At 46.5% G+C, this 12007-nt stretch overlaps 1 protein-coding gene across 5 annotated transcripts in view; it reads left to right on the top strand.

Annotated features, from left to right (window-relative positions):
• LRP5 (LDL receptor related protein 5) overlaps nucleotides 1-12007 on the top strand; it is a 168567-nt gene that overhangs the window by 143922 nt on the left and 12638 nt on the right. For all 5 annotated transcript variants that reach the window (XM_083838263.1, XM_083838266.1, XM_083838264.1 and 2 more), the window contains 2 exons: nucleotides 5530-5720; nucleotides 11051-11260. In XM_083838263.1, the coding sequence (XP_083694389.1) occupies nucleotides 5530-5720; nucleotides 11051-11260 (401 nt within the window). The remainder of the gene's footprint in view (nucleotides 1-5529; nucleotides 5721-11050; nucleotides 11261-12007) is intronic.

Below are 12007 nucleotides of genomic sequence, written 5' to 3'. Positions count from 1 at the left end.
TACTCAGAGACCCTATGTGGAACATTTGTGGGACTGTTACGTTGTACAGTGCTCACTGCACGAGTCAAAAGCTGCTGTGGGAACAGGGGGATTAGAGAAAAGATTCTAATCTGATTGGGACTAACTCACTTGGACATAGTTTGTATTTATAAAAGCTTTCCTGCATTCTCCGTTAAAATGGGAGTTTGGGTTTGTTGATCACTAAAACACTTGACTTTTCAAGTCAGATTTTAAAATGAATTAAAGATAAACCTGCTTTTAAATTAAAAGAAGTGAAAATGGGAGAAAGACAATGTAGAAGAACACTGTGACTACCTGGGAGGGCTGAATCAGTGATCTGTTCACTGTCCTGCCTAGTTCCAGAAATCCTTCCCTCCAGCTCTCCCTTGGCTTGCTTGTTCTCACAGATTCACAGATTCACAGATTTTTCTAGGTTGGAAGAGACCTCAAGATCATCGAGTCCAACCTCCGACCTAACACTAAGTACTCCACTAAACCATATCCCCAAGCTCTACATCTAAACGTCTTTTAAAGACCTCCAGGGATGGTGACTCCACCACCTCCCTGGGCAGCCCGTTCCAATGCTTAATAACCCTTTCGGTAAAGAAGTACTTCCTAACATCCAACCTAAAACTCCCCTGTCGCAACTTTAGCCCATTCCCCCTCGTCCTGTCACCAGGCACGTGGGAGAATAGACCAACCCCCACCTCTCTACAGCCTCCTTTCAGGTAACTGTAGAGAGCGATGAGGTCGCCCCTGAGCCTCCTCTTCTCCAGGCTGAACAAGCCCAGCTCCCTCAGCCGCTCCTCGTAAGACTTGTTCTCCAGACCCCTCACCAGCTTGGTCGCCCTTCTCTGGACTCGCTCGAGCACGTCCATGTCCTTCCTGTAGCGAGGGGCCCAAAACTGAACACAGTACTCGAGGTGCGGCCTCACCAGAGCCGAGTACAGGGGCACAATCACTTCCCTCGACCTGCTGGCCACACTGCTTCTTATACAGGCCAGGATGCCGTTGGCCTTCTTGGCCACCTGGGCACACTGCTGGCTCATATTCAGCCGACTATCCACCAATACTCCCAGGTCCTTCTCGGCCAGGCAGCTTTCCAGCCACTCATCTCCCAGCCTGTAGCTCTGCTTGGGGTTGTTGCAGCCCAGGTGCAGGACCCGGCACTTGGCCTTGTTGAACTTCATGCAGTTGACCTCAGCCCATCGCTCCAGCCTATGCAGATCCTCCTGCAGAGCCTTCCTGCCCTCGAGCAGATCGACACACGCACTTAGCTTGGTGTCATCTGCAAACTTACTGAGGGTGCACTGGACACCCTCATCCAGATCATCAATAAAGATATTAAAGAGGACCGGCCCCAGTACCGAGCCCTGGGGGACTCCACTAGTGACCGGCCTCCAGCCAGATTTGACTCCATTCACCACAACTCTCTGGGCCCGGCCATCCAGCCAGTTTCTAACCCAGCGAAGCGTACGCCAGTCCAAGCCCCGAGCAGCCAGTTTCTTGAGGAGAATGTTGTGGGGAACGGTGTCAAAAGCCTTACTGAGGTCAAGGTAGACCACGTCCACAGCCTTTCCCTCATCCACCAAGCGCGTCACTTGGTCATAGAAGGAGATCAGGTTCGTCAAGCAGGACCTGCCTTTCATAAACCCATGCTGACTGGGCCTGATCGCCTGCTTGCCCTGCAAGTGCCGCGTGATGACCCTCAAGATAATCTGCTCCATGAGCTTCCCCGGCACTGAGGTCAAACTGACAGGCCTATAGTTCCCCGGGTCTGCCCTGCGGCCCTTTTTATAGATAGGCGTCACATTGGCTAGCCGCCAGTCAACCGGGACCTCCCCCGATAGCCAGGACTGCCGATAAATGATGGAAAGCGGCTCGGCCAGCTCCTCCGCCAGTTCTCTCAGTACCCTCGGGTGGATCCCATCCGGCCCCATCGACTTGCGCACATCCAAGCTCCGTAGCAGGTCGCCAACCATTTCCTCATGGATAGCGAAGGCCACATCCAGCTCCCCATCCCCTTCCACCAGCTCAGGGCACTGGGTGTCCGGAGAACAACCGGTATTGCCGCTAAAGACTGAGGCAAAGGCGGCATTAAGCACCTCAGCCTTTTCCTCATCCTTAGTAACTAGGTTTCCCCTCGCATCCAGTAAAGGATGGAGATTCTCCCTAGTCCTCCGTTTCGCGTTGATGTATTTGTAAAAGGATTTTTTGTTGTCTTTAACGGCAGTAGCCAGGTTGAGCTCCAGATGAGCTTTGGCCTTTCTAATTTTCTCCCTGCACAGCCTCGCTACATCCTTGTAGTCCTCCTCAGTGGCCCGCCCTTTTTTCCAAAGATTATAAACCCTCTTTTTTCTGCTAAGCTCCAGCCGCAACTCTCTGTTGAGCCAGGCCGGTCTTCTTCCACGCCGGCTCATCTTTGGGCACGTGGGGACGGACCGCTCCTGTGCCATCACGATTTCCTTCTTGAGGAGCGCCCAGCCTTCCTGGACTCCTCTGCCCTTCAGAACCGCCTCCCAAGGGACTCGGCCAACCAGCGTCCTGAGCAGCTCAAAGTCAGCCCTCCGGAAGTCCAAGACAGCAGTTTTACTGGTCCCCTTCCTGGCCTCGCCAAGAATAGAGAACTCTACCATTTCGTGGTCACTCTGCCCCAGACAGCTTCCGACCACCACATCTCCCACCAGTCCTTCTCTGTTTGTGAAGAGAAGGTCTAGCGGGGCACCACCCCTGGTAGGTTCACTGACCAGCTGCGTCAGGAAGCTATCTCCCACGCTCTCCAGAAACCTCCTAGACTGCTTTCTCTGTGCCGTGTTGTGTTTCCAGGATATGTCCGGGAAGTTGAAGTCCCCCACGAGGACAAGCGCCGACGATTTTGCAACTTCTGTCAGTTGCCTATAAAACTCCTCATCCGTCTCCTCATCCTGGTTCGGCGGTCTATAACAGACCCCCACCAGGATGCTAGCCTTGCCGGCCTTCCCGCGGATCCTAACCCACAGGGATTCAACCTTATCATTCCCAGCCTGGAGTTCTACAACATCGAAAGATTCTCTAATGTAGGGAGCCACGCCACCTCCCCTTCTGTGCTGCCTGTCCCTCCTGAAGAGCCGATAGCCAGGCATTGCAGCACTCCAGTCGTGGGAGCGGTCCCACCACGTCTCCGTGATGGCAACCAAGTCGTAGCCTGCCTGCTGCACAATGGCTTCCAGCTCCTCCTGTTTGTTACCCATGCTGCGTGCATTAGTGTAGATGCACTTCAGCTGGGCCATCGCCTTCTTCCCCGGCCTAGCCATTGTTTCCCCCGGCACAGCTCCGACAAGCCTTGTTTGAGCCCCGTCCCCCTTCTTACCTAGTTTAAAGCTCTCTCTATGAGCCCCGCCAGCTCCTGGCCTAGGATCCGTTTTCCCCTTGGAGATAGAGACCCATCTGGGGCCATCAGGCCGGGTGCCGAGTAAAGCTCCCCATGGTGAAAAAACCCAAAATTTCTATGCTGGCACCAGCCTCTGAGCCACCTATTAACCACATGAGCTTTCCATGTCCTCTCCGTGCCTCTCCCTTCCCCCGTAGGGATGGACGAGAACACCACCTGCACTCCCGCTCCCTCCACCAATCGTCCCAGCCCCCTATAGTCCTGTTTGATGGCCCTGAGGCTTCTCTTTTCAACATCATCGCTGCCAGCCTGGACTATCAAAAGCGGGTAATAGTCAGAGGGGCGAACCAGGTTTGGAAGCTTCCTGGTAACGTCTCTGACCCTGGCCCCAGGGAGGCAGCAGACTTCCCTATGTGTGGGGTCAGGCCGACAAATAGGGCCCTCCGTTCCCCTGAGGAGGGAGTCGCCCACAACAATCACCCTTCTTTCTTTCTTGGTGGAGGCAGTCCTGAGGCGTGGAGTCAACTTCCTCACCTCAGGCATCCTCCCGGGTAGGCTTCCTACCTCATCCTCACCCACCGGTCTCTCCAGCTCCAGGGCCTCAAACCTATTGTTCAAGGGCACCTGGGAAGGCGGCGCCGGAAGGGGAGGGCATCTCCTGCGAGGTCGAGCAGGGACCTGCCTCCATTCCTCCTCAACTCGCAGGTCCCCTCCCTCTGCCCGATGGCAACAGGGCAGGGGGTCCACCCCCCTTTGGGGCGTCTCACCCTGGTCCCTCTCCCTCCGGTCCTGCAGGGAGTCGCTCCACCAGTCTATCTCCCGCTCGCACTCCCTGATATCCCTCAGCCTCTGCACCTCCTCCTTGAGTTCCGCCACCATGCGGACCAGGTCGTCCACCTGCTCGCACCTCACGCAAGCAGTCTCTCTGCCCCCCGCCGATGGCAGCAAGAGGCTCAGACACTCCCCGCATCCGGAGACCTGAACTGCCGCATGTTTGGACGGGCAGTCGGTCTGGGTGTGCACTGACTTCCTAGAGAAAGCACCGTGCCTGGTGGAGACCATCGCAGCCCAGCTGACGGGAGAGTGTCGTTAGAGGAGTTGTCCCTATGGGCGGGTGTGAGCGCTCCGCCCTGCCTGCGCCAACTGCCTCGCTAACTGCCGCGTCACTCCCTGTTTGCCGGCCCTGGTCGCCGCGCTCCTGGTCGCTCGCGCTCCCTAAGGGCTGCCTTTGAACGGCCGGGGGGAGGAGCTGACGCTGACGCTGCTGGCCCCGCCTACGCCTCGTCAGCCTCCCTCACGAGGGCTGCCGGTGCCTGGCGGCTCCCTCACGTAGGCTCGATGCCCGAAAAATAGCCCTGCCTGTCCCGATCCCGCGCTCCGCTGCAGCACGCGTCTGCCCCGGAGCCGGTCGCCTCGGCAAGTCCTCACTGCTGCATCTCCTTGTTTATGCCATCAGGAAAGCCTGTGCAGCAGTGAATCTGCCCAAGTTATTTATTACTGAAGAAATGGTAGATTTTTCCCTGAGGGAGTTCTCAGTTCACCATGTGGATGCGCAAACCATTTTTTAATTATGCAGGGGAGAGCAGAAACTGCTCCTGTTTGCAGCTGAGCTGGCTTAGGCAGAGATAAAGTGTTCGTGGAACTATGTCATAAGGAACACAACATTCTCGGTTGTTCTTTCTTCTGTGATCTTTGTTCCTCTTAAGTTTAGTAGGAACTTATACTTGCTGAGAAGAAAGGAACCCCAGAAAGGAGGTAATTGTGTTGTTTTTTTTTGTTTGTTTGTTTTTTTGTCAGAAAGAAGGTGAGGAGAGCTTTACCCAAGGACAATTGCAGAAAGTTTTCTGTACTAGCCTCTTACAATCCCTACCTCCGCTGCAGGAATATTGCAGGGCAGCAGTGCTGAATGCTGAAGCATTTTATGGCCTGGTGTATTCAGGAGAAATGCAGTTACTTTTAGGCTGTCTCAATATGCCGTTTAGCAAATGTTGGAGCTTCTGCAGCAGCGTAGATCTGGATCTTTGCAGTTGGGAGCAATAGTCACCAGTCATCCCTGTGTAAACCATCCCCACTTACAACTGAGAACCTGTGTGCAAAGGTGAGCTGCTTCCCTTGACTTCTGAAGCTTTTAGTTAATCAGCTGGTGGCTTTGTTCTCAGGTATATGTACTTCACCAATATGCAAGAGCGAGCTCCCAAGATTGAGCGTGCAGCCCTCGATGGCACAGAGAGAGAAGTGCTTTTTACCACTGGGTTGATCCGCCCCGTAGCGCTGGTGATTGACAACAAACTTGGAAAGCTTTTCTGGGTGGATGCAGATCTGAAGCGCATCGAAAGCTGTGACTTGTCAGGTATGTGGTATGCAGTTAAACATTTGGAGCAGCGTGTGTGATGTATAGGACATCATTCCCTCTTTGATACTGACCCCAGTAACTTCTTCCACAGTTGCCAGTTCTGTGCAGGCAGGCACAGCTAACAATTGTTGGTGGGCTTCTGTCTTTGATGTGAATGGAATAAATGTGTCTGTAATGACTGCCACCCTCCAAGAGGGACGTTTGATTTTTGATACGTTCTGAAAGCAACTCTTGGAAGATCAGATTTAAATAGGTGTTGCCAGTCATGGCACCACTAAATCACTCCTGCTTTTTATTTTCTTGTGGCTTGAAAAGTTTGCGTGACTCTTCAATATTTTTTTTCTCTGGAGGTTACAGCCTACTAAATCAAGGTAACTAGAAGAACAAATGGAAGGGGTAGCAACTTTTTTCTAAGAAGGATGATAAGGCAGCTCAGCTGGAACACCAGTGTTGTAAAACAGTGAAGGGATGTCAATTCATTGCACTTTCTCCATATTAGTAAAACAAGGCATTACTCCACATCTATAGCAGTAGCACCACATGCTTCTTATAGAGCACTGTTCATCACTGAATTCTTAAAGCAGTTGGCAGTGCTGAAAAATGGAGAAATGTGCAGTATAGCACAGAGTCTATAGCACAAGACACAATGTCTGTGTCTTGTCACTTGTGATTCATTCTCTCTTCCTTTGTGTGAAGAAATTAAACTCCTAAAGGAAGTACAGAGAGAAGTGAATGAGTGTCAGGGAGTAGAAGCTGGGTTGTTCTAGTGATTGGCAGCTGCCATAAAAAGCTGAGCCTCCAATTTTTGGTGGACTTTCTCTTAATCACATGTAGTCACATCCCTTCCCTTGTGAGGCAATGAACTAAAATAGGTGAAAATTGTTCATTTTTTTACAAGAATGGGAGGGAGAGAAGAGGTACCAAGGAAGACTGAGAGGAAGTTTGATGGCCTTGGAGAGGGGAAATGCACCTGTGAGAAGTTAATGAGCTGAGGAGAGGGCCAGTAACTGGTGCTGCTATAGATTAAAAAGATGACCCCCACGTAACAGAAAGCCATATTACTTAATGAAACTGTAGCATGCAGTGGACCTAGCTGTGGCTTTTACATGTATGTACATAAGCATGCCTTTTTTCACCTTGGATTTAACATGCATGCAAGGCTGAATCACAGCTAGCAGGCAAGGAGGATCACAGGAGGTGGGTGTTTCTTGCTGGAGATGAGCTGAGTCCTTGCATGGTACAGCATAAAAGGCAGAAGCAGTCTGTACATTACTGTTTTAGATCTAAGTCTTGAATAAATAAGACCAGACAAAAGGACTTTGGTAAAGTGATATATGAGTAAATTAGCAGCTAGGCCATCACACTCTGGTAGTTTGTATCGTGGTTGTAATTTCCTTTGTATGTGGTATACATTCCTCCTTTTGGTGACGTAGAAACTCCATATAAGCATGAGTTTGAATCCTGGATCTGTATTTTAATCCATTTATTTATTTATAGAGAAAACTAAGCTTTCTCTGGTTAATATTGAAACAAAGCTTTTAATGCACATTTATTTGATGGGGTCACAACTGAAGAATCAAACCCTAAAGGCAAGATAAAGGGGAGGAAAGCTACAGGACTAAAGGAAAGCAATAACTGGAAGCCATGTATCATGTAGCCAGAGAACTGTGGTTGTGTTTGATCCAGCTAAAGCTCACTGTAATTTGATCCATTGAGCTGTTTTGTAGTTGTTGGTTTTTTTTAGAAGTTAACATTTTTATTTTCAAGTATTTTGTATATTTTGCAGTCTTATATCACAACTTCAGAAAAAAAATGACAGCCAAAGTTATGTTGGGTTGAATTAGTTCCTCTAAAAAGTAATTCTTGAGCTGTCACTTTTAAATGGTCATACACTAGAAATCCTTTTGCTAGCATAAATTGAGGCTGCTGAAAAAAATGGACCCAAGTTGTATGTAGTGTCCTTCCTGCCAATTAGACAGTTCCAAACAATCTTATTCCCTCACAGACTTGAGGAGATTACATGTTTCTGGAGGTTTCTGAAGCTTTCCCTACACCCGGATAGTTAATAGCAGCCTGCTAAATGCTTGGGTGACCAATGTTCAACTTATTAACTTAACTTTCAGAGAGGGATGAAAGAACTACAAACCTGTCCATAGAGTGAACACTTTTATTTGTGAAGTTGTTGGATTTTTCAGCTGGAGCTATTGATGCTTTTCAGACATTCATAAAACATCTGCAAATGACTTGGCTGCCATATCAGTCAATTAAAAAGTAGCATTTTATATTATTGTTGAAGTGACTGGAAAAATCTATAAAAATGCTTTAATTTCAAATAGACTTCAAATACAGCAATTGGTGTCCTTCCACCTTAAAGTTATTTACATTTAAGTATTAATTTCAATCTTGAAAAGACTACACATCTGTTTCATTTTGGTAACTAAAGTACTTAATTACTACGGAAATTCAACACTTGTAACATGTTTTCTTTACCATTTGTTAAGTATATCTGCTGAAAATATCTTTCTATTCACTCTGTTTTTCATTATATTCGATCCTCTAAACAACAATGTAATGGTGTCATCCAGGGCTATCTGTGCTCTTTGCCTCTCCTTTTAGAATTACTATTTGGACTGTCATTTACTTAAGACCAAATCCAGCATAATTCAGCATAAATCAATCACCGTCTCCAGAGCTATCTCCAGAGCTTCCCAAATCACCAATGTTCAGCTTTTTATAGAGGAGGGAGGAAAAAGATGATGCTTGAAGGTATATCCCAAAAACCATTAAATGTAGCCTGTTTGGGAGGCTGTTCAAAGAGGCTAGGGTTGTAGCAGGACTGCTAGCTTGCGAGTGTCACCAGACACCTCGTGTCTTCACAGTTTTAGGATGGCCCCAGGATGCCAGCTTGCCTTTTATTTCTAAATGGATGTGACCAACTTAGCACTTAAAAAACATGAAAACTAAAGGAGGTTTTCATCATATCAATTTGTAAATGAGGCTTTCCCATTCTTGATGTATTTTAAATACAGCTGAAACTTGTGCTTTTTCAAAGTTTTGACAAAAGAACAGTTATCGTTGATGGTCCAACATTGCTGAAGTTTGTAGGGACTAAGGGTGCTCATAGACTGCAGAGCAAATGAACAAAGTGCCCTGTGTTTTCTTCACTGTATACCTTCTTTTGTCAAAATGTTATTTTCACAGTATTTCTAATTTTTAAGATCTGTACATTTAGGAGAAGACAAAGGACGTGCCAGGAATTGCATTGCTTGAGAGTAGCACTAAGGGTCTGATTTAGTGAAACCAGTGCAAGTGCGTCTGTTCTGTTCTACGTATGTCCTTACAAGAGTAAAATCCAGTGGAAGCGTGTACAATAATAGATGCATCAGATTACAACTAGGACTGTGCTATCATACACACTTCCTGAGTGTTCCTTCTGAAAATGAAACAAAACAGGTGTCTTGGTCATCGGTTTGAAAGCAAAATATATTCAGGGATAAAGAACTAAAACCCTAACTGCAAGTACAAGAATTTCTGACCTCTCTTTATTCTGTTTTCTTAATTTCATTTGGTTTATGCTGGGCAGTGTTCATCATGGCAGTCAGGCAAGAGTTGTGGGCAGTAAGTTTATGTGCAAAATTAATAGAATCTGTAATTGAAATAAATGTCATATTCTTATGCTTGGCTGAGCTCCACGTAATTTATGCAGCAAATCAGTTGAATCTAGTGCTCATTAGCATTTTTATTATGTATCCAGATTCAATAATCTCATTTTGAGTAGATATTTAAAACTTCCATTTTTTAAAAATGCAAGCAGGCATAAGACCTTTATTCCAAAATGAAACATCAGATCAGAGGTAGCACCAAGTTATAATTCTGTTTTGTATTCTTAATTTTTGAAATCAAATATGTCTGGTATACACTAAAAATGTTTTCTGTGAATTAATAGAATAATCTGGGACCTCTTGTTCACCCTAGGCAAGCATAACAAAAGCAACAATTAAATGCCACTAACTGTAGTGCAGCACATGATAGAAGACTGCAAGCAATTAAAATTAAAAGTAGTCAAAATTCATTTTTGTTTAACCTGATTTTTACACCTTGATTGAGACTTACTTTGTAGAGCAGTAAATCTGAACATTTGATGATGATCCTGTTTAAAAGCATCTCGAGTTACATTTCACTGTTGCTAAACATGGAACTTGGGTTTTCTGCTTGGTTACTAAAGAAAGAAAGAAATTGAAGAAAAGTATGCTTGTTGGAATATAAGGTGTTTTGTTTTTTTTTGTGTTCATTATCTCTGAGGATGTGATATAGCATATGACAGCATTTGAGTGCTCGATTCCTGTTTTGCATGATTACTGTGTGTTGTGTTTTATGAGAGGAATGGCAGTAAAGCTAATTACTTCTATTTCACTCTTGCTTGTACATTCCAACAAAGTTTACTGCTAGGTGTGTGAATGTATTGTTTAAAAAAAAAAAAAAGTCCCAAGAGAGGAGGCCCCCCAAAACCCAGTGGGGTAGGGGGGAGAATTGCAAAAAGCAAGAACTCATAGGTTGAAATAAGGACATTTTAATAAGAACGAAAAAGGGAAAGCAAAATGATTAAAAATAATAAAAATAAACAAAACAAGCGATGCACAATGCGATTGCTTACTGCCTGCTGAATGATGCCCAGCCAGTCCCCAAGCAACGGCAGCCCCAGTTTGATGGTTGAGCATGATGCACATGGTATGGAATATCCCTTTGGCCAGTTTGGGTCAGCGGTGCTGGTTCCGTCCCCTTCCAGCTCCCTGTGCACCCCAGCCTCCTCCCTGGCAGGGCAGCATGAGAAGCCAAGAAGTCTCTGACTTAGTGTAAGCACTGCTCTGCAACAACTAAAACATGGGTGTGTAATCAACATATTTTCATCCTAAATCCAAAACATTCCAGCTACTATGAAGAAAATTAACTCTATACCAGCCAAAACCATAACAGAACTGCTCACAGTTATTTATAACAGAGCATGCCAATGTGAGGCTCTTCATGGCTGGCTGACGAGCCAAGGTACCCAAGGATGAGCTGTGCTTCATATTGGATCTGCTTGCCTGTGTAATAATTTGTTGCACTTACCTGAAATGAAACTGAAGGAGTACTGCCATGGTCTGCCAAGACAAATGGAGCCGTTAACTTAAGAGCTCCTTCTAAAATGAATGTACTGGAGCTGGTTTTAGAAACCCCCAAAATTGTCAGAGCATATTTCAAAATGTAGTGGTTTTTTTTTGTTTGTTTGATTTGGTTTGGTTTTGTTGTTGTGGAAATGAATTAAACGTTGTTTCTGCTGATCTCAGGTGCTAACCGCGTGACCCTGGAGGACTCCAACATCCTTCAGCCGATGGGACTGACGGTGCTGGGGAATCACCTGTACTGGATTGATCGTCAGCAGCAGATGATTGAGAGAGTGGAGAAAACTAATGGGTACAAAAGGACTAGAATTCAAGGCCGAATCGCTCACCTAACAGGCATTCATGCTGTGGAAGAACTCGATATGGAGGAATTCTGTGAGTTTGTTTAAATATCTCTCTGTGACTCTTGGCCACTGTCTCTCAAATTCCTCATCCAGCTGCGTGTTTTAATAATATTGCCCTGTGGGCTTTAAGTTAAGACATGGAGCGCTTTCAACTTGGAGGGCTGGGACTCTAGAATAGAAAGATAAACAAGTTTCTCACTCTTGTCCTGAGGAGTCCTCCTGTTCAGCTAGACTGCAATTTCACAACACCTTAGTTAGCTGCTTTGTACAAGCTCACATGATACTGAATTCACTCTAAAAGCTGATTGGAATTATGGTTTTTATTTTTTTCTACATATATATATAAGTACAACCAAGTAACAGAGTTCAGAAAAACTTTAAAAAGAAAGGAGAGGATAGTACTTGCCTTTTCTTGAGGCATTTCAGACCCATTTGTAAAACGTTTGACTCAGCACAACTGATAACATGAAAGCCTCCAGTAAGGGAGGGGGAATTGGCGGGAAGCTCCTAAAACGAATTTCAGTGGATGTGGAATTTCTCTCCTATCAGAGGTGGAGCTGATCCCTTCTGAAAGGGGCCGCTGATGGTTGGACCTTATTTTTCTGGCCTGGTGCCTCAGTTCCAGTGCTCTGAGGGAGAGTGTAGAATCCCCTTGAAGCAGTCGCTCCTCAGGGTGGCAACCTGCAGCTCCTCCTGCTTTCACCAGGCCTGCTGAGAATATAAAAGCACAAGGTGGGGGAAACAGAAAGCCTCTTTAGACTTTGTGACCTGTGATGAG

This window comes from Anser anser (assembly GCF_964211835.1).
Source record: "Anser anser genome assembly, chromosome: 5".
Taxonomy (NCBI): domain Eukaryota; kingdom Metazoa; phylum Chordata; class Aves; order Anseriformes; family Anatidae; genus Anser; species Anser anser.
This window is presented reverse-complemented; position numbering and strand designations above follow the sequence as displayed.